The sequence below is a fragment of the Oncorhynchus tshawytscha genome, linkage group LG11, assembly GCF_018296145.1.
Source record: "Oncorhynchus tshawytscha isolate Ot180627B linkage group LG11, Otsh_v2.0, whole genome shotgun sequence".
Classification (NCBI taxonomy): Eukaryota; Metazoa; Chordata; class Actinopteri; order Salmoniformes; family Salmonidae; genus Oncorhynchus; species Oncorhynchus tshawytscha.
Genome location: NC_056439.1, coordinates 32,477,083 through 32,504,348, shown reverse-complemented (window position 1 = coordinate 32,504,348; position 27,266 = coordinate 32,477,083). Strand labels below are relative to the sequence as shown.

At 43.0% G+C, this 27,266-nt stretch overlaps 3 protein-coding genes across 9 annotated transcripts in view; 2 read left to right on the top strand and 1 right to left on the bottom strand.

The window, feature by feature from the left end:
* eml5 (EMAP like 5) overlaps nucleotides 1-16,856 on the top strand; it is a 78,404-nt gene extending 61,548 nt beyond the window's left edge. For 2 of the 6 annotated variants that reach the window (XM_024437376.1, XM_024437374.1), the window contains 28 exons: nucleotides 2,597-2,697; nucleotides 2,797-2,990; nucleotides 3,273-3,384; nucleotides 3,568-3,695; nucleotides 4,486-4,627; nucleotides 4,749-4,901; nucleotides 5,531-5,662; nucleotides 7,060-7,148; nucleotides 7,526-7,702; nucleotides 7,832-8,033; nucleotides 8,195-8,321; nucleotides 8,692-8,706; nucleotides 9,200-9,208; nucleotides 9,426-9,504; nucleotides 9,867-9,996; nucleotides 10,221-10,319; nucleotides 10,751-10,771; nucleotides 11,345-11,518; nucleotides 11,649-11,857; nucleotides 12,305-12,462; nucleotides 12,651-12,765; nucleotides 12,867-13,055; nucleotides 13,244-13,416; nucleotides 13,545-13,707; nucleotides 13,839-13,942; nucleotides 14,532-14,685; nucleotides 15,218-15,318; nucleotides 15,518-16,856. In XM_024437376.1, the coding sequence (XP_024293144.1) occupies nucleotides 2,597-2,697; nucleotides 2,797-2,990; nucleotides 3,273-3,384; nucleotides 3,568-3,695; nucleotides 4,486-4,627; nucleotides 4,749-4,901; nucleotides 5,531-5,662; nucleotides 7,060-7,148; nucleotides 7,526-7,702; nucleotides 7,832-8,033; nucleotides 8,195-8,321; nucleotides 8,692-8,706; nucleotides 9,200-9,208; nucleotides 9,426-9,504; nucleotides 9,867-9,996; nucleotides 10,221-10,319; nucleotides 10,751-10,771; nucleotides 11,345-11,518; nucleotides 11,649-11,857; nucleotides 12,305-12,462; nucleotides 12,651-12,765; nucleotides 12,867-13,055; nucleotides 13,244-13,416; nucleotides 13,545-13,707; nucleotides 13,839-13,942; nucleotides 14,532-14,685; nucleotides 15,218-15,318; nucleotides 15,518-15,554 (3,487 nt within the window). In that variant the 3' untranslated portion in view covers nucleotides 15,555-16,856. Of the gene's footprint in view, nucleotides 1-2,596; nucleotides 2,698-2,796; nucleotides 2,991-3,272; nucleotides 3,385-3,567; nucleotides 3,696-4,485; nucleotides 4,628-4,748; nucleotides 4,902-5,530; nucleotides 5,663-7,059; nucleotides 7,149-7,525; nucleotides 7,703-7,831; nucleotides 8,034-8,194; nucleotides 8,322-8,691; nucleotides 8,707-9,199; nucleotides 9,209-9,425; nucleotides 9,505-9,866; nucleotides 9,997-10,220; nucleotides 10,320-10,750; nucleotides 10,772-11,344; nucleotides 11,519-11,648; nucleotides 11,858-12,304; nucleotides 12,600-12,650; nucleotides 12,766-12,866; nucleotides 13,056-13,243; nucleotides 13,417-13,544; nucleotides 13,708-13,838; nucleotides 13,943-14,531; nucleotides 14,686-15,217; nucleotides 15,319-15,517 lie in introns of those variants that run through there. The other 4 variants (XM_024437378.1, XM_024437377.1, XM_024437375.1 and 1 more) reach the window with 3 other exon arrangements.
* Nucleotides 16,857-17,242: 386 nt separating this feature from the next.
* isca2 (iron-sulfur cluster assembly 2) lies at nucleotides 17,243-19,181 on the bottom strand. 2 transcript variants are annotated; one of them, XM_024400617.2, is made up of 4 exons: nucleotides 19,026-19,181; nucleotides 18,403-18,583; nucleotides 18,071-18,186; nucleotides 17,243-17,857 (listed from the first exon to the last, which is right to left on the bottom strand). In XM_024400617.2, exons 1-4 carry the CDS (start codon nucleotides 19,103-19,105, stop codon nucleotides 17,683-17,685), a joined length of 552 nt encoding a protein of 183 aa, XP_024256385.1. In that variant the 5' UTR covers nucleotides 19,106-19,181; the 3' UTR covers nucleotides 17,243-17,682. The 2 variants fall into 2 exon arrangements, with proteins under 2 accessions (XP_024256385.1, XP_024256386.1); XM_024400618.2 differs by having other exon boundaries at nucleotides 18,409-18,583.
* Nucleotides 19,182-19,241: 60 nt separating this feature from the next.
* npc2.1 (NPC intracellular cholesterol transporter 2, tandem duplicate 1) lies at nucleotides 19,242-21,444 on the top strand. The gene is made up of 5 exons (XM_024437382.2): nucleotides 19,242-19,354; nucleotides 19,858-19,957; nucleotides 20,163-20,270; nucleotides 20,354-20,526; nucleotides 20,734-21,444. The coding sequence occupies exons 2-5, from the start codon at nucleotides 19,873-19,875 to the stop codon at nucleotides 20,818-20,820; spliced, it is 453 nt and encodes a 150-aa protein (XP_024293150.1). The 5' UTR covers nucleotides 19,242-19,354; nucleotides 19,858-19,872; the 3' UTR covers nucleotides 20,821-21,444.
* Nucleotides 21,445-27,266: the final 5,822 nt, after the last annotated feature.

Below are 27,266 nucleotides of genomic sequence, written 5' to 3'. Positions count from 1 at the left end.
TGACTCCTCACCCACTACACTCAGATCGTTACACTGTTACTTGAACTCTGTGAGGTGTTTATTTGGGCTGTAGTTTCTGAGGCTGGTAACTCTAACGAACTTATCCTCTGCAGCAGAAGTAACTCTGGGTCTTCCATTCCTGTAGCGGTCCTCATGAGAGCCAGTTTCATCATACCGCTCAATGGTTTTTGCGACTGCACTTGAAGAAACGTTCAAAGTTCTTGTAATTTTCCAGATCGACTGACATTCATGTCTTAAAGTAATGATGGACTGTTTCTCTTTGCGTATTTGAGCTGTTCTTGCCATAATATGGACTTGGTCTTTTACCAAATAGGGCTATATTCTGTATACCACCCCTACCTTGTCACAACACAACTGATTGGCTCAAATGCATTAAGAAGGAAAGAAATTCCACAAATTAACTTTTAAGAAGGCACACCTGTTAATTGAAATGCATTCCAGGTGACTACCTCATGAAGCTGGTTGAGAGAATGCCAAGAGTGTGCAAAGCAAAGGGTGGCTACTTTGAAGTATCCCAAATATAAAATATATTTGGATTTGTTTAAATGTTTTTGATTACTAAGTGATTCCACATGTGTTATTTCATAGTTTTGATGTCTTCACTATTCTACAATGTAGAAAATAGTAAAAATAAAGAAAAACCCTTGAATGAGTTGGTGTGTCCAAATGTTTGACTGTTACTGTAGAGTGACCTAATAATACTAGTTTTGGTCCAGATTCAGTTTGGTATTATTAATGGAAATGAGAGGTCTTTGTCCACAAGCTATGATCCGGTCAGTAGTTCCTGCAGCATAAATCAGTTATCCACCCCCACACTGATTCAAAAAGATACATGTCCAGTCATGCAATGTCCAGCATCACAACCATCCCTTGGCCATTGTACAAGCTCCGGAGCCAAGAGAATAACAACAAGTACTTCATTGCTCCTGATCAAAACATTCCCTTTAATTCCCTAGACAGCTTGAGCACCTCCACTTTAAATGTGGACATTTATATATGAGGGCAACATTGATATAATTCTCGTGAAGAGAGGAGGGAGGGGAACCACCCTGCAGACTCTTAAAGCTGTTCCTTTCTGAATAGAGAACACTTGGCCCTGCCAACTCACAGCTGAATGATTAAGTGTATGTCTGGTGCAGATCTCTGGTCCATCCATCTCAACCTGGGTTTAGGCTACATTCACTGTGAGTATAATCTCAAATGAAAAGTGGCCATTTAAAAAAAGAAAATTATGTAAAATCGAATGGCAATTCAAACTATCAAATATCCAGGAATTCAAATGGACACATCTATATGGACACTCTGATTTCCCCCAATGCTGGTCTTATTTCTCTATGGCTTTGCACTTGATATTCATAGCGGTAAAATAGTCCTTTGGAATTCCATCAGGCTAGTTAGAGCAGTGGAGGCTTGCTCATGTCCTGCCTGCGTGCTGTAGCTGTTGTGTACTGTGCTCCCGTGGCAGCTCAGAGACAGCTTGGAGCTGCACTAATCTCCTTTGCAGGCCCTGGTGGGCAGTGCAGTGAGGCGGGCAGAGGGAAATGGGGCCTGACAGAGCCTGCCTTGTGCACTGCACTGCCTAGTCCTCAGCTGGGAGAGGAGCATGGTGAGGCAGAGATAGGGAGAGGGGGCATGAGAGAAAGATGGAGATGAGCGGGGGAGGAAACCGATAGGAGACAGGGAGGGAAAATAGTGGGAGAGGGGGGAGAGGGATGGAGGTGAGAGAAGGAGAGTGAGAAAGCTTGAAAGGGATAGAGAGATGAAGTAGGTATCAGTTCTGCTCTGGCCTCAGTGAGCGCCATGTAGTGATGCAGCAGCACAAAGGCCAGTGATTAGGGACCCAGCCCAGTGTGCACTACGCTCCATTGGATCAGACAGGAAATGCCAGTGATTAGGGACCCAGCCCAGTGTGCACTACGCTCCATTGGATCAGACAGGAAAGGCCAGTGATTAGGGACCCAGCCCAGTGTGCACTACGCTCCATTGGATTAGACAGGAAAGGCCAGTGATTAGGGACCCAGCCCAGTGTGCACTACGCTCCATTGGATTAGACAGGAAAGGCCAGTGATTAGGGACCCAGCCCAGTGTGCACTACGCTCCATTGGATTAGACAGGAAAGGCCAGTGATTAGGGACCCAGCCCAGTGTGCACTACGCTCCATTGGATTAGACAGGAAAGGCCAGTGATTAGGGACCCAGCCCAGTGTGCACTACGCTCCATTGGATTAGACAGGAAAGGCCAGTGATTAGGGACCCAGCCCAATGTGCACTACGCTCCATTGGATTAGACAGGAAAGGCCAGTGATTAGGGACCCAGCCCAGTGTGCACTACGCTCCATTGGATTAGACAGGAAAGGCCAGTGATTAGGGACCCAGCCCAGTGTGCACTACGCTCCATTGGATCAGACAGGAAAGGCCACTGATCCTTATTGTTCATATGGGAGGGAGGCAGCCAAACTGTGCAGACGCATTGGGTGTAATATGATTCCCTGTACACTAAGTTTATTCCACTTCTATTTCAGATCCATGTATTTTTGTGCAATGGAATTAATGCAATGTTTTCAATCATTTTTTAGGGGAAGCAAGGATAAGATTTTTGTCATAAAAATGAATCCATACTGTTCAGACAAGCTCATCACAGCAGGGGTAAAGCATATGAAGTTCTGGCATAAAGCAGGTAAGAGACCGCAAAGTTAAACAAAAGTTGACTCAGCAATGTCTCAAAGAATGATGTGATGTGTTGTCATGTGAGTTAATGACACAACCTCTCTTTCAGGTGGTGGTCTGATCGGGCGTAAGGGCAATATGGGGAAGACCGAGACAATGATGTGTGCTGTGTATGGCTGGACAGAGGAGATGGTGTTCTCGGGGACGTGCACAGGAGACATCTGTATCTGGAGAGACATGTTCCTGGTAAAAACAGTCAAAGCCCATGATGGCCCAGTCTTCAGTATGCACGCCCTGGAGAAGGTACTGGAAGGGAAAGGAAGGGGTTTAAACACTGGCCATTTGAAATGTGAAATAGAGATGACACCTTTCTCTCTCTGTCTCTGTGTCTCTCTTTCTTTCTTCCCCTCTCGCTGTTTCTCTCTTTGTTTTTGCCATTACTATTCTGATGGTGTAGTATTGTCAATGAATAGAGTAGGATTGTATTCTTTCAGATGTCAGTGTTATACAATGATGCTATGTGAGTGATTAAAGAAGAGATATTCTAATCTATCTCCTGTTCTCTCGTTATGTCCCACTCTGTAGGGATTTGTGACAGGAGGGAAGGACGGCATAGTGGCGCTGTGGGATGACACCTTTGAGAGATGCCTCAAGACGTACGCCATCAAGAGAGCAGTCCTCGCTCCAGGCTCCAAAGGTAAAAGGTCACCCTGTCACTGCCGTGAAGCCAATCACGTTACATACTGGGGTCATAGCTCCAACGCCAAAGGAATCATTAAGTGGAAATCCATTTAAACACTCAATCCATTTAGCTTTAATGAAGATTGCTTCCTCTGCCCCTGGTTAAATGAAAGTCCTTATCCTATAATTCACTCTATAGGGTTACTGTTGGAGGACAACCCTTCCATACGTGCCATATCTCTTGGTCATGGTTATATACTGGTGGGGACAAAGAACGGAGAGATTCTGGAGGTGGATAAGAGTGGACCCATCACCTTGCTGGTCCAGGTGAGCGGATACAGAGTGTTACATACAGTGTCATTATAAAGTCAACAATCTGTCACAAATGTCACAATGAACAGCACACACGACAGGCACCAGCTGTGCTTAACTGAGGCTGGCAGGGATGTGGCAGCCTGGTTTTTGTAGCTTGGTTAGGTGGGAGCCAATGAGGTGCCAGTAATGAAGGTGTCAGCTGGGGGCACATTATTTTGGGTTGAAGGTTGTACTGAGAGACTGGCAGTGAGGGGAACTGTCTCTTCACTGGAAACCATTGTAGAACTATGTTATACTGTACAGTACCTGGAGTAACGTTGCAGAAACTGTTTATAATACTGATGAATGAGCCCTGCAGTCTTTTAATTTTGTAAATTAATTTTGCAAAGACAAGTGCTTCTACTATCTCTCCAGGCCTCATTTGACCCATAGGAAACCCAGAGCTAATGTTATTGATTTTCTTGTGAAATGCTCTAGAGCAAATGAGCAATTTCTTATGGGTGAAGCCGAGCAACAGAAACATATGGAATGAGCTCTGAGGCTTCTGTCTGCCTGGCTCCTCCATTGATTTTCATTGTGCACTTAAGAATTCTCAGAACAAATATGTGGATGCATGTTCGCAAAATGCTACACTGTGCTAGACATCTAGTCCATGTATTTATTTTACATGGGTGCTACATGTATCAAATATTTTATGTTAGAGGATATAAAATGTGGTTCCTAACCACTCTCTGTCGCACCTTGATTAGATTGAATTGAGTTGCACTGAGTGAATGGTATTGTCTGTTTGATGGGTCCACAGGGTCACATGGAGGGTGAGGTATGGGGCCTGGCCACTCATCCCCATCTCCCTCTCTGTGCCACTGTCAGCGATGACAAAACCCTGCGCATATGGGACCTGTCCCCCAGCCACTGTATGCTGGCTGTACGCAAGCTCAAGAAAGGTGAGTCACTCAAATAGAAAGGTCTATGCTACATTCATTCACTTCCTTTTTTCCCTTTCTGTGGTGCATTCTTATAGTCATTAGGTGCATTCTCTGAGGTACTAACTGACCTCCTCCATAGGGGGGCGCTGCTGCTGCTTCTCCCCTGAGGGCAAGGCCCTGGCAGTGGGCCTGAACGACGGAAGCTTCCTCATCGTCAACGCAGACACCCTGGAGGACCTAGTGTCCTTCCACCACCGCAAGGATATCATCTCAGACATACGCTTCTCACCAGGTCAGACATTGTCCTCCCTCCATCCCTCCCTCCACTCATCCCTCCAGCCCTACAAATACCCTCCATATTCTTTCCTGAAGAAAGAAAGACAAAGTGTAAAAAATTACTTTGTCTTAAAAAGAAAGAGAAAAAATATATGAGATATGGCCAGGTATTCATATTTTCCCCCTGCTGTGAGAAGAGGTATTGCTGCAGGCTTGACCCAAATACACTGATGTATGTAACAAGGCCAGGCAGGGAGAGACACAGTCTGTCTGAGTGGGAAGAGAGTAGTGGGGGAGGATAAAGTGAGAGCTAGAAACTAAACTCTCTATATCATGGCCAGTTAACCTTAATCTACAATGCTAAGGATCCAGTTTCCCAACACATAACTGATAGTGCTTCTAATTGCTTCTCTATACAATATAGACGTCTGCACTCTTATACACTGTTCAATGTGCTGGCAGATAGTAGTTTTATTATTCTAAAGAATTGTGATGACCATATACATACTGTAAATATGGAGTACTGTTTGTTGTCAGAGTTGATTTAATGTGTGTTGTTATCTTGGCTGCTGACCAGAAGGCCTGACAGACTTGTAACAACAGAAAAGGAAACCCTTTTGAAACATGGCTGCTGTGTTTACACAGGTGCAGGGAAGTACCTGGCGGTGGCGTCGGTTGACAGCTTTGTGGACATCTATAATGTGATGAGCAGCAAGAGGGTGGGGGTGTGCAAGGGGTCCCTCAACTACATCACCCATCTGGACTGGGACAAGAGAGGTAAACATGTTCGTCTAACAACTACACTGATTGTGGCAGTGACCTTTGCAGGTGACAGTTGACCTGGACCAATGCCATTGTATTTCAGGCTATTCTTATTGTTGGCTCATTCACAATGTGTGGACATCCATTTTAAACCATTTAAAAAAATTTAAACCTAAAGGAATAGTCATTTTTGTTATTCCAAGTATGATAACTGAATGATAATGCTACTGGGTTGATACAGTGCCTTTTGAGAAGTGTAAAATCTTTTGATTTCACCTCATTTGAGCTTTCTGACATAAAGAGCACATGTTCAACCTCATAAAAAACAAGTTGTTCCATCTGAAGAGGTTAAATAAAAAAATGGCTATATTAAGTGCCTATCAAGTGCCAAATAAAGTAATGGGGTTGACCTTAGGAGGGTTGATGATTTAATCTTAAAACAGCTATAAATCCCCTCATGAGAGGATGAATGGAAACTTGTTGTGTGCAACAGGGAGTGGCAACTGAATGCAAGCGTCCCCAAAGAAATGTAATTGCTCAAATGTTTCTAGCCTTTCTATCTATGGGTAACAGAGTTGAAGAGCAACGCTCGATCCGCTCAGTTTTCCAGCACAAAACACCACCCTTTGGGAAAAATGACGTTGAAACTACGTGGAAAACTGATTGGATTTGTGAAAAGCCTTAAGTACATTTCATACATTTTTTTTACCCAACTTTTAACCTTAATCCGATGACATGGTGACATTTTATTTTTTGTTGATCTCATGTTGAATTCAAGTTAGTTGACAACTCAACCAAATGTAAATCAAAACTAGATGTTGAACTGAAGTCTGTGCCCAGGGGACAGATAATAGCCAGAAAGAGTAGATTCAGCTCACCTGCTATTACATTATGATTTGACTATTAGATGTTAAATGTTTCTATTGAAACATTTTTTTTAAATGAATAGTTTCACCATATTAAAATGAGAGTTCCGTTCAAGTAATAGGGTTGATCTTAAAATGAGGGACAGACGTAAATGAATTACTAATCACATGAAATGAATAATCAGTTTAAGAAAACAAAATAATGAGGGCTTTACAATGATGGTGAAAACTTGGAGACGTTTTTGGATAAAGTGGGTTGAAATCGTCCTAGAAGTGACACAGGGTTGGCGGAGGGACAAGTCAAAATGCTGAATTTTGGCACTGTAGCAAGCCTTTATTCATATAAAAATGTGATTGATTGAATTCTTGATGAGTGCAATTAAGTTAATATAACAGGCTTTTAAAATTTTATATTTGTGCACAAATTCTACTTAAAATATCAAAGGGACGCAAAAGGCACTCATTTTGTGGAACGACCCTACTATAAACCACAAAAGGGTTAATTTAATATCAGATTCAGTCTTAACTGTGTTCTCTCATTCACAGGAAAACTACTGCAAGTGAACACTGGTGCTAAAGAACAGTTATTTTTCGAAGCTCCACGGGGAAAGAAGCAGACCATTCCTGCTACAGAGGTAAGCACAACACATCACATACACTGCTGCCTGCCATGGCCCATGGCGTTGTCGTGGCTATAGTGGGGCTGGCCTACTTTTCCCCCCGAGATGTCACAGGACAGCGTGGTAAGGGCACTCAAGCATTAACACAGCCCATTTTTCTGCAGCATCATTCTAATTCTGGCAATGGAAATGTGGATAGTGTTTGTTTTTAGGGCCTCTTTATACTGTGTGACGTTCAAACACCTTTTGAGGCACGGGGGGGGGGTCATTAAGACATAGGGGTTAGGTATCATAGATGCTGTCAGGCTGGTGTCAAATCTCATAGGAACCACTGTTGTCCACCTCACCACCCTCCCACCCTTCCTCTCCTCTCTCCTGGTCCGCTCCTTCAGGTAGAGAAGATAGACTGGAGCACATGGACCTGTGTTCTCGGGACGTCCTGTGAGGGGATCTGGCCTGTGGTCAGTGAGGTTACCGAGGTGACCACTGCCTGCCTTAGCAACAACAGAAACGTGCTAGCAACGGGGGATGATCTGGGATACGTCAAGCTATTCAGGTATCCTGTCAAGGTAAGGCACTTATAATTATCTATTCATGTCTTCTCATTGCCGTTACTAGAATGTAATACATTTACACTGTTATGTTAATGCTAATGTTAAAACAATGTTATTTTAACGTAATGTTACTTCTGCCCACAGGGAAAGTATGCAAAGTTCAAGCGCTATGTGGCCCATAGCACCCATGTGACTAACGTGCGGTGGACGCATGACGATGGTCTCCTGGTGACGGTTGGTGGGGGTGACACATGCCTCATGATCTGGACTCACGAGGCCGAGGGGCACAGGGAAGCCAGACATTGTGATAGTGAAGAGTCGGACATCGAGAGCGAGGATGATGGGGGTGAGAAATGCACACAAATACACACAAGTCATCATATAGTCACTTTCTACTGATATCGATAGCCTCCCTCTAATATTTTATTATGTTTAGCCTCTCATAGATGGTACAAAATGCAGCATGTATTCTGATCTAGTATCTTTATCTTTTCTGTCATTGGCCAGGTTATGACAGTGATGTGACGAGGGAGAATGAGATGAACTACACCATCAAGGCCTTATCCACCAACGTGCGACCCATGACTGGGGTCAAACCCCACTTGCAGCTGAAGGAGCCATCTGTGGACGAGAGGTAACAGTCCACAGGGCTGTGGAGAGACACCCACGGGTTCAAATCTCTTTTTCATGTATTTTCCATTTGAGGCTTTCTTTATTGGGCACATGATGGACACAAAATATTTACGACAATCAGTTTAAACTGAAACGAGGTGTAGTGAAAGAAAATCCAATTGGAATCTCATAATATGTCAAAGTGACACCAAAGGGTCCACCAACCCAATTTGTGTAAATCCAGATTCCCTCAACAATCACGTTTCTTTTTTTGCCTTTACGTAAATTCATACTGTCCCTTAGAGGATAACCTCACCTCTCTCTTCTTCTCTCTTCAATGGCTGTCCCTCTGTCTCTGTCTGTCCTGCTCTCCTCTTTCATTCTACTTGAAGGCAGGGGGTAGTCAGGTAAGAGACTTTACACAAGACATCCCCATTACTTTAGGGAAATGTACCTCTTGCTAGGCACAATATAAACCCTGAGATATCTCAATATCAAATATCTCAAATCTCAATTGATAAAGCATGTTAATCTATGGTCTTTACAGAAACTATGGTCCAAATAAGCCGTACAGAACGTCTTTACTTGGGTTTTGGAAATATTTGTCTGTTTCGTGAACTGTGTGGAAGAGTTTATAATAATAAGTATGTCTGCTTCACACTATGGTTTGACAACCCATGCAGCATCTGTGGGTGCCAGTTAGTGATTATCATAGAGATGCTAAAGGTGCTGGTTGTTATAGATACTCCGTGGCGCTGAATGGGGTGTATTTTATGTCCTCAGTGGCTGCCTTGTCAGTGTTGTGTTATGCTTCTGTGTCGGTGGGGCAGCTGTGAACGTTGTGCTGTCAGAACCCCTGTTCTCATGTTCCATTTGTCTTTGTTATTGCTGCCATGGAAGAGGGTCAAGGTAAGACACATCCCCTATGTTCCATATGAACTTCTTCTGATTGAATATTTCAGACCCACATTTCACTTATTGAGCACTTATAGCTCAAGAAACGTCTTCTCCAAATATATGATTCATTAAGGTCTTGACTTGTATTTTGGATCTTTGACTTGAGAAAGATTGAGGGGTCGATGGGGTCATACACAGTAGCTCCTATTATTCTAGCTGTCTGTTTCAGACCTCCTGTTAGCAGGGCGCTGCCACAGCCTGAGAAGCTGCAGACCAACAATGTGGGCAAGAAGAAGCGGCCCATTGAGGTGAGACTGGTGTTACCTTAGGACAAACACACCCATTCAAATCATATTTTATGGATGTTAGCTATTGATGCAACCTACATTAACCCACATATCTCATCAAATTTGATTTTTGCATTAGTATTTGTCATGCAGCAAATGGGTTGGTCATTGTTTTGGTAATGCAATAATTTAGAGTCAAGAACTGTGTTCTGCTTTGTCCACTCCAGACATCCTCTTCAGGGACCATAATTGAACCATAATCACATCTTGAGGAAGCACATGCTCCTGATGCGCTGCTGTACCTTCAAAAAGAAATTGGTCTCATCTCCCTCAGTTGTCATAGAGATGATTTTGATCCTGACCCTTTCATAACTCTTCTGCAGGACCTGGTGCTGGATCTGGTTTTTGGTTACCGGGGCAATGACTGCCGCAACAACGTCCACTACCTGAATGAGGGGACGGATATCATCTACCACACAGCTTCTGTCGGTATCGTCCTCAACTTAACCACAGGTGGGAGGGGTTGGAGTAGAGAAGGGATGAGCCGAGTTGTGTTCATCTGAAGAGGGTTTCACAGTATTGTTGAATGAGCATTAATGCTATTCTTTGAAATCCTAAACATGTTATTTGTCCTTTACTGTTCTTACGAGGGATGTCAATTCACATATTTGTGTGTGTGTGAATGGCGTGTGCACGTGGTTGCGTGCGCGTGCCTGTGTGTATGTGTTTCCTTGCAGCCTGCCAAAGCTTCTATATAGAACATAGTGATGACATTCTGTGCCTGACTATCAATCAACACCCCAAATTCCCCAACGTGGTGGCAACTGGCCAAGTAGGTATGTTTGTGAGAGGTTGACCTCATGTTTTCTTCCCTATGTGCTGTAACTGTGTGTTCTACTGGGGATTACTGTACCCCCCCCCCTTATCTGTGCTCTGATGAAACTTACCTGCATAGTTGCAAACTCCACACAGTTGAATAAAAGAGAAATTATCATGCATGTTTGCTGTGTGCCTTGCAATCCACAGAAACCTACCAAAAACACAAGCTATGTAAACAGTCTCTAAAGAGTGAATCAAAAGCTGCATGTGGGAGGTCCTTGTACAATTCCCATGCACATGTTAGCTCTTTATGAGGAAAACTACTACAATACAGTTTTCTGTCAATATTCTTATTAACACTTGGACTGAGTAAAATAGTGTTTTATAGTTTTACTAGTGCCATTGATCTTCCTATTATTTAATGAATCTTTACATTTGTTCCATACAGGTGATACTGGTGATATGTCAGGTAAGAACTTCGCCATTTCAATAGTTTTGGTTTGTCCCAGACAGCAGAGGACAGCAGTTCTGACTGAGAGTGTTTTGGTGCACTAGTGGAAAAAAAAATCTAATTTTGAAAAGATCCTTGATGATGTTTTCTTATGGTAGATTGAGAATAGCTTTCTCTTCTTCATAGATAATATTGATTGACAGCTTTCCAGTTAACCTTCTACTACATCCACAGTGTGTTATATTGATAGACTGCGACCTAGTGGGTTAGATGGGAAGGGCAGGTGTGCATCTCACACAAACTTGCTTGATTGCTTCAGTTGCTTGTAGCCCTGTAGCTCTTGTTTGACCCCCACTTACATTGGTACTCAATTCAAGACAAGTTTTTTTTATATGAATGTACCATTGATATTCAATATCCATTATAACTTATGTCATAAGGTTCGACAAATGTAAAAACCTCATATTTAAAAGAAGTCACAGTCATTGAATTTCATCATTTGTGGATTTAGTTGGGGCCTAATGTTTCTGGCCTCTTTTCATCCAGCATACATGAAGCTTGAATCTGCACTGCTGTTGTTCCCTCTCTCAGCCACGTCGCCCTCCATCCATGTGTGGGATGCCATGAACAAGCAGACGCTGTCTGTGCTGCGCTGTTTCCACTCCCGGGGTGTCTGCTCGGTCAGCTTCAGTGCCACTGGGAAGCTGCTGCTCTCTGTGGGTCTGGACCCAGAACATACCATTACCATCTGGAAGTGGCAAGAAGGTAAATAACTCACACCAACTCATTACAGGTTTTTCACCTTATCACGGTGCACCTGTTAGTGCCCAGCTGCAATGAATACAGGGAGATAGGTCCCCTACAGAGCTTATATCAATGCACCATTATTTTCAAGGTGCCAAAGTGGCCAGCCGGTCAGGTCACACTCAACGGATCTTTGTGGCAGAGTTCCGTCCGGACTCGGACACCCAGTTTGTTTCTGTTGGGATAAAACATGTGAGGTTCTGGACGCTCGCGGGCCGGGCTCTGCTGTGCAAGAAGGGTGTGATGAGTTCCATAGAGGACGCCCGCATGCAGACCATGCTCTCTGTAGCATTTGGAGCTGTAAGTCCATTCCCCACTCTCTATGTTACTGACATATGATACCCAATCGGACAGTACAGTTACTACATTTGCAGTTTCCCTATGGAACATGTATACTTAGAATGTATTTGGCATTGTACTTATTGTTAAGATCTACTTATACTTTATTTTATGTATAATCTTATGAATGTTAACTTGAATTAATGTTGAAAACTTTTTTTTATTATTTAAAAAAATAATAATAATTTAAAAAATTAAAAAAATAAAAATATATAATCTACCTTTCATTTCAATGTTATGACAACAGTGTACAGATATGATACATGTTGTAATTATATGTATAAAACCTATTGAATAGGGTTAACAATGCAATTTAATTGATTCTTATACTGATTGATTGTCTGTGTAATGCTCCTCTGCTCTTTTAGGTCACAAGATTAGTGCAGGTTTTTTTTTTTTTTGTTTCAGAATAACTTGACATTTACAGGTACCATTAGTGGGGATGTGTGTGTGTGGAAGGAACACATTCTAGTGAGAGTAGTGGCTAAAGCCCACACAGGGCCTGTATTCACCATGTACACCACACTAAGAGATGGCCTCATCGTTACGGGAGGCAAGGAAAGACCGTAAGTATTGCTCCTCTCCTCACTGTACCAGCTACCACTGCTGTTAGTCGTGTGAAATCAATGAACTGACTTGGATTAATTAATCAAAGTTTTGTACATAAACATATAGAGGACTGAGAGTATGAAACTTGAATGGAAACTCAGATTTCAGTATACAGCAACAGTGTTGTGTTTGGTGCTCCCTACAGGTCAAAGGAAGGAGGTGCTCTGAAGCTGTGGGACCAGGAGCTGAAGCGCTGCAGAGCCTTTCGCCTGGAGACGGGACAGATCATAGACTGTGTGCGCTCCGTATGCAGAGTAAAGGTGGGACATTCCACAATCCAGGGGGTATAAAGAATAGGCTAATGAGCCATGCAAGTCTATATTTGTATTCCTCATCCACATTTCCCTTGTTGCTGTTCTAGGGTAAAATTCTGGTAGGAACCCGGAATGCTGAGATCATTGAGGTGGGGGAAAAGAATGCAGCGTGCAACATCCTGGTGAACGGCCACATGGATGGTCCGATCTGGGGCGTTGGCACCCATCCCACACGGGACGTGTTCCTTTCTGCTGCAGAGGATGGCACTGTGAGGCTGTGGGACATCCCAGAGAAGGTCAGGAGCCCCTTTACTATGACTTGTTAGCCAGCCAGCTAGTCTCAGTGCATAAAGAGCTAACTTAATTTGATGGAATCTTTCTTACGGATGTATTGTACTTGATTCTGCTAATGTGTTGTATGTGAGACACTAGAAGAACCTTGTGTGTTGACTTTCTCTATGTTGAATCTATTTTGGGGTAACAGAAGATGCTAAACAAGGTGAACCTGGGACACCCAGCTCGTACGGTGGCCTACAGCCCCGAAGGGGACATGGTGGCCATTGGCATGAAGAATGGAGAGTTCATTATCCTGCTGGTCACCTCACTCAAGATCTGGGGCAAGAAGAGGGACCGCCGCTCTCCCATCCAAGATATCAGGTGGGGGAATCCCTCTCAAAATCACCCAGAGCCTTTTATGGAGGAAACTCATCCTTCATGAGTGTTCTTCTCTTTGTTGTAATAAGTCTCAGAGGGCACATTTTGAACTGAACCTGTTTCTTCCTCAGGTTCAGTCCAGATTCACGCTACTTGGCAGTGGGCTCCAGTGAGAGTGCGGTTGACTTCTACGACCTGACGCTTGGACCACAACTCAACCGTATTAACTGCTGCAGGGACATCCCCAGCTTTGTCATGCAGATGGACTTCTCTGCAGACAGCTGCTATGTTCAGGTATAGGCACGAGATCTGTGTATCTATGATTGTTTGTGTAAATGCATATTAACTCTCCAATATGAAATCAAGACTCACAATGATCATGTTTGAATGTATTATTTGACTATTATTTACTATTACTCCAACAGATATCGACTGGTGCTTACAAGCGGCTGGTGTACGAAGTGCCATCTGGAAAGCATGTCACAGAGCAGTCAGTCATAGACAGGATAACCTGGGCCACATGGACAAGGTGAGCGTGTGTTTTATGTTGGGGTCTCCATAGTAATCTCACTACTGACAGGGCCATATGAAATCAGTACTGGGGACACAGGGGTTACCCTAGTGTTTCCCAAACTGGGGGCCACGACCCCAAGTGGGGTCGCCTGATTTGAAAATGGGGTCACAAGAGAAACTCTGAAATTACATTTTAAAAACCGCACTTGGTTCTTAGAACCAGGGTTACGTCAGTAAACAAAGCAGTTAATCTTTTCTTCCCACAAATGTGGCTCTATCTTTTGAACGGTTTAAGCTACAAAATATTATTACACCATCACGGAAAGATACAACTCTCAGAAACACACGTGTCCCTCTACAATGCCCACAAGCCGCATAGGACTCATTAGAACAGAGTGGAGCTGACCAGGCACTAAATCAGACTGGGGGGGGGGAAATAACATAATTAATTATAATGTTCTTTTCTACACAGAATATCATACAAAAATGTTGCCTGAACTCAACAAAAATTGGGGAACCCCTAGGTTACACAAAGTCAAAGTACCACATGATCATTGGAGTTACTTCCTGTCTAACTAACATGTGATGTCTCACTGTCTGGCAAGTGTCCTGGGGGATGAGGTTGTGGGGATCTGGTCCCGTAACACTGACAAAGCAGACGTCACCTGTGCCTGTGTTTCCCACTCTGGCCTGAACATCGTCACAGGCGATGACTTTGGAATGGTAAAGCTGTTTGACTTTCCATGTCCAGAAAAGTTTGTAAGTATAATCTGTGTTCTATGATGCTGATCTGTGTCTCTGTGTGAATATTGAATTCTGTTTGATATTTGTGCCTCATTAATCCAAGAAAACTATAAATTCATACATTGCTGCCATAGAATAGTGAGCTCTATTTATATATGTCACTTACAAAAATGAAATACTGTTAATTGTTTATAACTGCTAATACTTGTTGGATTGATTATAACATGTTAAATATGACTCACGAATTGTATCATATTGTACAGTAGCCTACATATTCACTTTGACTTATGGTAGCATTCAACATTGACATGAATGGAGATATTTATTTTATTGGTGAACTTTCACTAATGTGATTCAGGCTTATGTTTGTGGTTTCATGTGTACCATTCATGTGTCTCTGTAATGTTGGTGTGTGTGTTATTGACCATCATGATATACTGTAACTACAGTTCCACCTAACCTATGCATCTATTATCTGTCTAAATTATGCTCAGCTACAGTTATTTTGAGGAAGCCATTTTAATAACACACGTATTGTTCTCTGCAGGCCAAACACAAACGCTTTCTGGGCCACTCAGCCCACTTGACTAATATTCGCTTCACAAGTGGGGATCGCTTCGTCATTAGTGCTGGTGGGGACGATAGAAGGTAGAACTCCACTTTCTATCAGTACAGTATTCCTCTGAAACTATGTCTCCATTTTACAACATTGTCATTAGTGGTGTTTTAAGTTCATTGTAGCAATTGACAATTAAATAAACATTTGAATATTGTACGAAATGCCTTAGTGTTACACCGCTGACTGTTAATACATGTCTTTCCTCTCCCTTTTCTGTGTCCTCTGCAGCCTATTTGTCTGGAGGTGCATCCATGCCCCTCACTGAGAGGCACACCTGGAGTGACACATCATCCATCCACCACTGCGTCCAGTCCAGGGGTCTGCATGGGCTTTTCCCAGCATGCCTATTCAGAGAGAATAAACCGTTCTACTCCGCTGTGGGATAACTACACATCTAGTAAACAGGACTCATTGTCTCAACACTCGGGGCATCAGTGTGAACCTCATCTACACTACAGCATAAGCCCTGATTGTTATTCCACGAGGTGGAAGACTTCATACCACTACCGTTGCAAAATATCCCTCCAAAACATCACATCACAGTTGTAAAACTTCCTTTCATATCACCTGCACATGATTTTGATGGTGATGATTATTTATTTTTAGTATGAGTATTTGTGTCAATGTTCTAAATAGCAGTTTTGCCAGTTGGCAGGAGTTAGTGTGACTGATGAAAATGCCATTTTTAAAACTTGTAGCAAACTAATTTAGCCTTAATCTCCTTCTGAGTGACTGATGAGGTTTGGAGTGGTTTGATGTTTGTTTTATATAATTTCATTGTTTTTTCTTTTGACTAATACAAGTTCTTGTTTTCTTAATTATTTTTAAAAATTATTTAAACTCCTGTGGCCTTCCTCATGAATGTAACATCCGCAGTTATGTTCTGGATGTCAGCATGCCAAAGCATACTATGCACTGTACACCCGACCTGGTCACTGTGTTACCCTGATGGTTTGTGTATTTGACCGTGTTGTCCACTGGTTGAACCTCAAACCCCCAGCAGTGTGTGACCATATTGATTCAAATGTAGTGATCTTTTAGCTTGTGCAGTAACCCTCCATAACATACAATGTGTGTGTATAGTTGTTTGAGGTTTTGTGTATGTGTGTAATGGGAATGCATGGCTTATCAAAAGACAATCCCCGATTCCCTGTCCAACCAAATTCCTCAAAAAAACAAAGGAAAAAAGCTGAAAATGTTTCAATGCACTGTTGCATTTCTCCTTTTGATCACTTTTCAGTGTGCTGCTATGGCGTAACATTATTAAGAGCATACATATTGATATACGTTTAAAAGGGAGTGGCTATTTTTACAAGGATATAGGTTTATGTTTCTCGTAACCAGATATGATATTGCTCAACTGGAATGTAACTGAGTAAATAGAAAATATGAAAGATGCTAAATGTTTTCCCTCGTTTTATGATAATTCTGTTAAATTAATGAAATGTGTTTACTGCATATTTTGATTTACATTACATCAATGTAAATATAATTTGTAAAGATATTGTTTTGTATATTTTTTGTGAAATCTTTCTTAAATCAAATTTTAATAAAAAACTAAAAGATTGACAACATAAGTTCTTTATCAGGCATGGGGTACTAACTCAATCAACAACCTATATCAATCCTATTTGCATACACCCAGCGATCTAAGCTATGTGAATTTGAGGGTTTGATGAGCTTGATAATCAAACTATGTTGACATGATAGCCCATCTACATTGGACACACCTATTAAGAATGAGAAATTCACTAATCATTCACTAACATTTTGATGTTCCAAAACAATTTTGAAATGGTAATGCCTTATGATAGTTGGTACCTATCTGTGACTGGCCACACTTCCCACAGTAGCTGCTCTTTCATCATTATGATGTAATCAGAAAGCTCCCAATTTACTTGGTAAATACATCATGACCTAAATTTAACTGTATTAATTTGATTCCAAGACAAATACATTTGCTGTCATTTTGACAGTTTTATTCAGAGACATGACCTACATTCTTTATGGGATGCAGTCTTTTACATTCAAACTACTCCAAAGCATAATCTTCATTCAGTATAAATATATAACCAATATAACATTTTTTTTAATATCGTAGTGAAACAGAACACTGAAAACCAATCCATCAATTTGTTAATACATCCAGCACATCTGATTCTCATCCACTTTGTTAAATTTGTAACCAAGCATACTTTCCCAAAAAATAGGCTACAGCATTCTTTAAATGTTGTCAGTTGCAGAGTTGTTATGAGGATCATCTGTGAATTGTGGAATAACTTATTCACCTGTGAACACCTGGTATCTGAATATATAATTTCAAATAAAATGCCTACATTATGACTTAGTGAGGGATGGAGGGGTTTAAAGCTGCAAGTCTCAGACCCAGAGTCTCATAACTTGACTGAGAAGGAGGTTCCGCATGAGCAGCCGTGGTCTGCCTGAGGGTTTTTCAGCATCTGGAAGGAGGAGCGAATCAGCTCCTGAGTATAGTCCAGTGTAGAGCCTTTCACAAACTCCAGGCTGTCTTGGTCCACAATGACCCCTACCCCTCCTTGCTCAAACACCCTGAGAGAGAGAGAGAGAGGGGGAGAAAGAGTTTAGAATGGATAAAAAAGGGTGTTGGAAGGGATCGAGGACAAAGAGATAAACAGATATGGTCAGATAACAATGATTGTGTTACTACAAATAATTGTCTTACCGCTGCACACCATTCATTCAGTTCATCAATAACAAGTGGACTCTTGAATGACAACAGAGCGACAGATCAATGACAATTACCTGTCCTCCTCGTTCCTGGTACTGTCAATGACAAACTTGTACTGGAACCCAGAGCAGCCTCCCCCTTCCACCTGTATTCTCAGGTACTGTCCCTTATCCATGATCTCGCTTAGCCTCTAAAGACAGACAGAGAAAAGGGTAATTAGGTCAATACTTGACATGTGGAGTATCCAAGTATCCCTTGATCATCCACCACTGTTGATGAAAGAAGAAGTGAGTGCTCAGAGAAAGACACTAGAGCTTAATAGTCCACACATATGGGGATGGATTTAAATAAGAAGTTACATTATACTGTTTATAGAGTACAATATATACTTTGTGTGAATAATTACCCTAACCTTAACACATGATGCACTGAGGTATACTTTCTCTTCAACTGGACTGGACTCTGCTGTTTTCTCCTGGGCTGATTTGCTGCTCAAGCGTGAGAGACTTGTGTAGAGAGGTTGAGAACTTTGGGGACATCTCAGCAATATTGGTTGGCCCACATTGGTGAGAAGGGGAAATGAGGCCCTGAAAGAAAAAAAGTAATGCAACTCTATGTCTACAATATTGATTCATAAGGCCTAACTTTACACTGACAGGTAACGTTACTGGCTACTACTCCTTGGGTGTAAGGAATGGGTCATGTAAAGGCTCAGCGATTCATGGCAGCTGAATATAACCAATTGTAATTAACGTTAAAGCAATATACATAGAGTATTTACTAAGTCCAACAAATTTGTCTGATTAGATATGACAAAAAAAAAATTCAACAGCAATCAAAATTCTATTCAACTAGCTGACGTAAGCTAAGCTTGACCCCACAGTGATAGCCAATGTAAAGCTAATAGTTAACGTTAGCTAGCTAAGCTGTTCTTCTTTGCAATATGAAGACAGTGGTCTTGTCGATATAATTAAGTTGTTTATATGCCTTCTTAAGCAATTCCTTTATATTCCAATACCCATTGTATACCTAGCAAGGGTCCATGACATTGTCTTTGTTGCACTCAACATTGCTCCTCGCCGTAGTACGAAAAACATCTTCCATAACATTCTACGAAAGCCGCCCCCAATGGAAACTGCGGTGTCAGATCAAGAGACGCAAAACGATTGGTTAGGAAAACGTCTGTCTTATAACGTCATAAGAATCGCCTACTCTTGCAATATATAAAACATCTGAGTCGTTACTTTCCATGCCAGTCAGCGAACATTGAATATTCCACCACCGTAAATACACGTCATTTTCTCGTGACAAGGAAGTAAGGAGTGTCTGTGAGCCTGCACCTGAAGCATAGAAGAGAGGTCTGTATCTAAAAGTTTTGTTCGCCTAATATATATTTTTCACTAAATATTATATCGGTGTATATTCACCAAACGAAGATGAAAAGGTAGTTAGCTAGTGAATGTTTATTTGTTACTGTAGACGTCACAATAACACTAAAAAGCAAGATCAATGATTTAAACAACTAATTTTGCCAAATATTCTGAAATAACTTTATTTTTTTAGGAAGATTAGCATAATAATGGGCACGCTCTAATTGACTCAACAACCAAAAACGCATATCTAAACGTTGCTTTCTTAATAGACCAGAAAATGAATAGTTATTTCTGGTTGTTTATCAAAGTAAATTGGTTAACTCATTAATCCTGCTTTGTAGTATATCCCTCTGGACTACACAATGTACTAATCCGGGCTGTTTTTCCTGGGAGGAGTTAGCTAGTTAAGTAGACATCTAGTACTAGTCACACGAATCATATGATTGAATGAACTGCAGCTCTAAGAATCTTTCTCTAACATCTTTCAGGGCCAGATTGCAGTTATGGATTTTCATGCTGCTTCCATGATTGTTCTGTTCTCCCTTATTGCTCTCACCTGCGCAGAACCTGTGAAATTTGCAGATTGTGGTAAGTTTTGATTCGAGGTTTTGGCACTTTGATGAAAACTTATTTAATTTACTGACTGGTTTGATAATCTTGTCAGGTGATGATGTATAACCTATTAGTTACAAGGGTAGTGTACCAAAATTAAAAATTTTACAAGGTGTGAATCTTTGGCTTGGTTTCATTACTAGAATGAGTGACAATGGAATCTGTTTTATGTTCTCTCCAGGCTCTGATGTTGGTAAAGTGGTGATTGTTGACATCCAACCATGTCCTAAACAACCATGTGAGCTCCATAAAGGACAGGCCTATGCTGTCAATGTGACATTCGACAGTGGTAAGTATATCATCAACAGATGTTTGTTCATTCAAAGTAAATGTGCCATTTTTGTTAATCCCTCCTGTGCCTGTTTTGTTTAGCGGTTGAGAGCCAGACGAGTAAAGCAATTGTCCACGGTGTGATTGCTGGCGTTCCCATCCCATTCCCCATCCCCATTGAAGATGGCTGCAAGTCTGGGATCGAGTGCCCCATTCAAAAGGCACAGAGCTATCACTATGTTACTCAGCTTCCTGTGAAGTCTGAGTACCCCTCTGTAAGTATGCCTGAAATAATTGAACACACCATTTTAATGCTCTTGAGAATGCTGAAAACAAGAAGTTCCTCTTTTCATTTCCTCAATGTGACCTTAAAGTATAAAAAGGTAGCCTCAAAGATGTTGATTAAATGGGAAGCTTTTTTGTGCATTACTGATCCATTGTCTCCAATACTGAACAAAATCTCAATTTGTCTTAATTTCTAGATCAAGCTGGTTGTTGAATGGGAGCTGAGAGATGACACTGGCAAAGACTTGTTCTGCATAAAGTTCCCAGTCCAGATCGTAAACTGAGATTTGTCTGCAGTACCACCTGAAGGGAATTTTTAAAAAGGGATTCTAATGTGAACTGCTTAAACTGAGAATAATCCACATACACATTTCATGAATTATTCTATAATTTAAGAATTCTGATTTTTAAGTATTGATTCTGTAGGTTTTAAATGTATACTGTAGCTTTTTCAGTCGTTTTAAAACTTAAATTCCCATACAGGCATTTTGAAATGTTGTGGCTGACTGTTTACTCATAACTGCATAAGTGGGTCATTCCACCAAATGAGTACCTAATAACTGTGGGTGCTTATATTTTTCCAATTCCATACATGTACATGTGTGTATTATACGCATGTGTGAATTGGAAATGTGTTTTTTGCATATCCAAACTCCTCCTGAGTTTTTTTCACCTTGTTGGCTGAGGGATTCAAACTAGCAACCTTTTGGTTACTGGCCCAAGTCTCTAACCACTAGGCTACCTGGCTACCATTTGCATCCCTTTATATATTTTAAGTAGAAATTGTGCACCAATGTTGATTTGTGAAAGCCTGTTATAAATTACGTGCCATTTTAAAATAAACTGGAATGAAAATTCAATAAATATGACTTTTAATATGAATAAAGACTTGCTAAATTGACAATTCAGCATTTGTCATGTCCCTCTGTGTACCCTCTGTGTACCCTCTGTGACTTATAGGAAGATTTTAACCCACATAAACTCAACATTTCTCCAAGTTCTCACCATCATTATAAAGCTCATTTCTGAAGATGATTATTTCATGTGATTAGTGATTCATCTTACTTGAACTGAACTCTCGTTTTTTAATTTTGTGAAACTATTCCTTTAAAAAATGTCTTCAAAAGAAACACTGAACATTTTATTTGTCACATGCACCGACTACAACAGGGGTAGACTTTACTGTGAAATGCCTGCTTACAAGCCTTTCCCAGCGATGCAGAGTTAAATAGTAACACGAGGAATAAAATACACCAGAATGAAGCTATATACAGGGAGTACAAGATCAATAGGCCGGAGTTCAAGATATTTGAGGTAGATATTTACATAAAGGCAGGGTAAACTGACTAGGCATCAGGATAGACAACAAGAGTAAAAGAATAAAGCACAGAAGCAGCAGTGTGTGTGTGTGTGTGTACAGTGCTTTCAGAAAGGATTCACACCCCTCTTGACTTTTTCCACATTTTGAATTAAGCATTTCTTGCTGTAAAATGATAAACCAAATGTAAATTTTGATTGGGGAACCAACCTGATCTCAGCAACTTTCAGATTATCCTGTACGTAAATCCGATACAATACATTTTATATTTCGTATGGTATGTATTAATTGGTGGATGTCCATCATCCATTTCATACAATATGTTAATTGCAATTCATACAATATGTTAGGAATTCCAATTTGTTGTTGTGAAAGGTGGCTAGTTGGCTAATGATAACGTTAGCTAGTGTTAAGGTTAGGAGTTAGGTTAAAGGATTAAGGTTAAGGGAATGGTTAGCTAAAAGGGTTATGATTAGGGGAAGGATTAGCTAACATCAGTGGCGATTTTAGCATGTCAATCTTGGTGGAGCAAACTCCCCAAAACATTTTTAGATGCATGCCAGCAAACCCACTACACAACACTAAATGATACATTAGTTGCACTATAACAGTGACAAACGGTGCCCACAAACTGTTAGGGCCTACATAAAGCTGTCCTAACAGCAGGGCTTTCTTTTCAGAATCATAGAGTGAATCCTTACCACTGCTACACCTGGTGGAGCCTTATCTGGCAGCGAAACAGTTCATTCAGCCTCATTTACTGCCTTTAAAAAAGCATAGCTGATATGGCTGACTTGCTTAAACAAATGTGATTTATACTGAAAATGTAGATGTTCCAACTATGGCATAACATGCTGACCAGACCGCACACGCCATCAAGCGCAAGTTGATTTTGTCCACCCACACCAGACGCGATCAGGACACGCAGGTTGAAATATCAAAACGAACTCTGAACCAATTATATTAATTTGGGGACAGGCGAAAAGCATTAAACATTTATGGCAATTTAGCTCGTTAGCTTTCTGTTGCTAGCTAATTTGACCTGGGATATAAACATTGGATTGTTATTTTACCTGAAATGCACAAGGTCCTTTACTCTGACAATTAATCCACAGATAAAACAGGAAACTGATTTTGTTTTTAGTAATCTCTCCTCCAGGCTTCATCTTTTTTAGACTTTATATGACGATTGACAACCAACTTTAAGGTGCATTACCACAACCAACTGGACTGGAGTGTGGACCTCAGTTCATCTTTCAATCATATATGCTCCTAAAAACCAACGAGGAGATGGGAGAGGCAGGACTTCAAGTGTCACAAATAGAATCAAGTTCTATTTTAGTGTCTGACTATGCAGATGCACGCGAGCAGTGTGGGTGCAACAATGGAATAACATGTATGTGTACATTTATTTTGCAATGCGAGCGCACGTGACGCAAGCGGTGTCGTCAGCATGTAAGCGAACCACGAGCAGATAAGAGGCAATCCGTAATTTCGATTAAGACATTAATGAGCAAGACAGGACGGATGTAGTCAATATAACTATTTGTTCAGCACTTTTGCTGTCAGAACCGTGGGATAAATAAAAGCGGATATAAGCAGACAATGAAAGCGCTTACAATATTCTATGATTACATTTCCCAAAAACAGGCTATACACTACTTGTGCACCAGCAAGTCAGAACAGTAGGCTAAGTTATGAGGGGGAAAGGGACCAAAGTATTAGGGTGAGGCACATGGGCTACTAACAGCTTACTACATAACATACACTTAGTATTACTTTCTTAGCTACAGTATACATATTTACCTGGCATATTACATAATTTATGCAGCAGCATACAACACATTTTTGGATTCACCTTGTTATGCTGTGCTCACTTGAACAGGAAGGTGGAGCGGTGGTCCTTGTAGGCAAATTTTGTCATCAAACTTTGTAATCGAAAGGTGTCATTCTCTGGATTTATGGTGCTTTCAAGACGACTGGGAACTCTGAAAAAGACCATGTTGAATCATGACGTTAGTGATCTTCAGGTCGGAGCTCTAGAAAGAGACCCTCTTTTTTTCCCAAGTACTTAGTTGTTTTGAATTCACTGTTTTGAACGCAGCAGAAGTCATGCTGGATTGACAGCATGACCAATGTATTCAACCTTCTCTGGCTCTTGGTGTCGAATGTTTATCCTTTTAAGCTTGGAAAAGAGACCCTTAAACCCAGATTTGGACCACACACCTACTCCACTGAATAGTAGGTTAGTCAGTGCTTTTGCAAGGCTTGCAGTTAGCCACTGATTCCTTCCAAACCACTCATTGTTGAATTTGCAATTTCCAACTTGTTGTGTAATGTTTATGTCCAATGACCGATGAGCACCGATAGATTTTATGTATAATTTCTCTTCATATGACAAGAATTTAAAAGGATTTGCCAGTAGATTGTTGTTGTGATTCATGATGATTGTCACGCCCTGGTCAAAGTATTTTGTGTTTATCTTTAGGTATTTGGTCAGGCCAGGGTGTGGCATGGGGTTTTTGTAATTGTGGTGTGTTTGTCTTGGGGTTTTGGTGGTGGTATTGGGATTGTAGCTTAGTGGGTTATCTAGCAAAGTCTATGGCTGTCTGGAGTGGTTCTCAATCAGAGGCAGATGCTTATCGTTGTCTCTGATTGGGAACCATATTTAGGCAGCCATATTCTTTGAGTTTGTCGTGGGTGATTGTCCTTAGTGTCCTATGTGTACTCTCGGTTAGTTTGCACTAGATAGGCTGTTTCGGTTTCGATTACGTTTATTGTTTTGTGTAGTGTTCGTGTTTCTTTATTTTGATTAAACATGAATCTCAATCGACACGCTGCAGTTTGGTCCGACTCTCCTTCATCACCACTAGTAAACCGTTACAGAATCACCCACCACCAACGGACCAAGCAGCGTGTTAACAGGCAGGAGCCACAGGAGAGGCAACAGAGGCAGCAGCAGCAGGAGCGGCAGCAGCTGCAGTGGGAGAGGCTGCACCACCTGGAGAAATGGACATGGGAGGAGGAACTGGACGGTAAAGGACCCTGGGATCAGCCTGAAGAATATCGCCGCCCCAAGGAAAAACTGGAGGCGGCGAAAGCTGAGAGGCGCAGATATGAGGAGGCAGCACGGCGTAGCGGATGGAAGCCTGAGAATCAGCCCCAAAAATTTCTTGGGGGGGGGGGCTCAGGGAGAGTGTGGCAGAGTCAGGAGTCAGACCTGAGCCAACTCTCCCTGTTTATCGTGGGGAGCCGAGGAGGAGACCAGAACCAGAGCCGGTGTTGGAGGTGAGCGAAACAGAGACTGTGAAGGAGTTAATGGGGAAATTGGAGGAGAGAGAAATGAGGGAGTTGCTGTGTTGGTGCTTTTTGCATGGAATTCGCCCGACGGAACGTGTTGGGGATTTGATGGCACCTGGGTTAGCGCTCCATACTCTTCCTGAGGTGCGTGTTAGTCGGCTGGTGAAGTTGGTGCCAGCCTCACGCACCAGGCCTCCTGTGCACATCCCTAGCCTTGCACGTCCTGTGCCAACACTGCTCTCAAGATCTCCAGTACGCCTTCACGGTCTAGCCCATCCTGTGCCACCTTCACACTCCAGTCCTCCGGTAGCAGCTCCCCGCACCAGGCTTCCTGTGCTTGTCCTCGATCCAGTACCACCAGTTCCAGCACCACGCACCAGGCCTTCAGTGTGTCCCGCCTGTTCAGCGCAGCCAGAGCCTTCCTCCTCTACAGCGCTGCCGGAGTCTCCCGCCTGTTCAGCGCAGCCAGAGCCTTCCTCCGACACAGCGCTGCAGGAGTCTCCCGCCTGTTCAGCGCAGCCAGAGCTGCCAGTCTGCATGAAGCAGCCAGAGCTGTCAGTCTGCATGAAGCAGCCAGTCTACATGAAGCAGCCCGAGCTGCCAGTCTGCATGAAGCAGCCAGTCTACATGGAGCAGCCAGAGCTGTCAGTCTGCATGAAGCAGCCAGAGCTGTCAGTCTGCATAGAGCAGCCAGTCTGCAAGGAGCTGCCAGTCTGCAAGGAGCTGCCAGTCTGCAAGGAGCTGCCAGTCTGCAAGGAGCTGCCAGTCTGCAAGGAGCTGTCAGTCTGCAAGGAGCTGTCAGTCTGCAAGGAGCTGCCAGTCAGCACGGAGCCGCCAGAGCGGTCAGTCTGTAAGAAGCCGCCAGAGCTGTTAGCCTATATGGAGCAGCTAGTGCCGCCAGTCTGCCCAGCGCCGCCAGTGCCCCCAGTCTGCCCAGCGTCGCCAGTCTGCCCAGCGTCGCCAGTCTGCCCAGCGTCGCCAGTCTGCCCAGCGCCGCCAGTCTGCCCAGCGCCGCCAGTCTGCCCAGCGCCGCCAGTCTGCCCAGCGCCGCCAGATCTGCCAGTCAACCAGACTCTTCCAGATCTGCCAGTCAACCAGACTCTTCCAGATCTGCCAGTCAATCAGACTCTTCCAGATCCGCCGGGATCTGCCAGAACTGCCAGTCAACCAGGATCCGCCAGTCGGCCAGGATCCGCCAGTCGGCCAGGATCCGCCAGAACTGCCAGTCTGCCAGGATCCGCCAGTCTGCCAGGATCCGCCAGTCTGCCAGGATCCGCCAGTCTGCCAGGATCCGCCAGTCTGCCAGGATCCGCCAGAACTGCCAGTCGGCCAGGATCTGCCAGTCAGCCAGGATCCGCCAGTCTGCCAGGATCAGTTAGATCCGCCATTCAGCCAGGATCCGCCAGTCTGCCAGGATCCGCCAGTCTGCCAGGATCCGCCAGTCTGCCAGGATCCGCCAGTCGGCCAGGATCCGCCAGTCTGCCAGGATCAGTTAGATCCGCCAGTCTGCCAGGATCCGCCAGTCTGCCAGGATCCGCCAGTCTGCCAGGATCCGCCAGTCAGCCAGGATCCGCCAGTCTGCCAGGATCCACCAGTCAGCCAGGATCCGCCAGAAGTGCCAGTCAGCCAGGATCTGCCGGAACCACCAGCCAGCCAGGATCTGGTAGATCCATCAACCTGCCTGAGCTTCCTCTCACTCCCGAGCTTCCTCTCACTCCCGAGCTTCCCCTCGGTCCCGAGCTTCCCCTCGGTCCCGAGCTTCCCTCGGTCCCGAGCTACCTCAGTCCAGTGGGGCCCGTTGTTAGGTTTCCTAGGCCAAGGTTAGCGGCGAGGGTCGCCACTCAAGGGACACTAAGGAGGTGGACTAAGACAATTATGGAGTGGGGTCCACGTCCAGCACCAGAGCCGCCACCGCGGACAGATGCCCACCCAGACCCTCCCCTACAGGTTTAGGTTGTGCGTTCGGGAGTCCGCACCTTAGGGGGGGGGGTTCTGTCACGCCCTTGTCAAAGTATTTTGTGTTTATCTTTAGGTATTTGGTCAGGCCAGGGTGTGGCATGGGGTTTTTGTAATTGTGGTGTGTTTGTCTTGGGGTTTTGGTGGTGGTATTGG

Excerpts from the sequence above, each read along its gene's own strand:
- isca2 (XM_024400617.2), bottom strand. The coding sequence starts at position 19,105 with ATGTTATGGAAGATGTTTTTCGTACTACGGCGAGGAGCAATGTTGAGT. Across the intron at positions 18,584-19,025 it reads ATGTCATGGACCCTTGCTAG|GGCCTCATTTCCCCTTCTCA; the intron begins GTATACAATGGG and ends TTTTTCTTTCAG. Across the intron at positions 18,187-18,402 it reads CATCATGTGTTAAGGTTAGG|AGGCTAAGCGAGATCATGGA; the intron begins GTAATTATTCAC and ends GTCTGTCTTTAG.
- npc2.1 (XM_024437382.2), top strand. The coding sequence starts at position 19,873 with ATGGATTTTCATGCTGCTTCCATGATTGTTCTGTTCTCCCTTATTGCT. Across the intron at positions 19,958-20,162 it reads TGTGAAATTTGCAGATTGTG|GCTCTGATGTTGGTAAAGTG; the intron begins GTAAGTTTTGAT and ends TGTTCTCTCCAG. Across the intron at positions 20,527-20,733 it reads TGAAGTCTGAGTACCCCTCT|ATCAAGCTGGTTGTTGAATG; the intron begins GTAAGTATGCCT and ends CTTAATTTCTAG.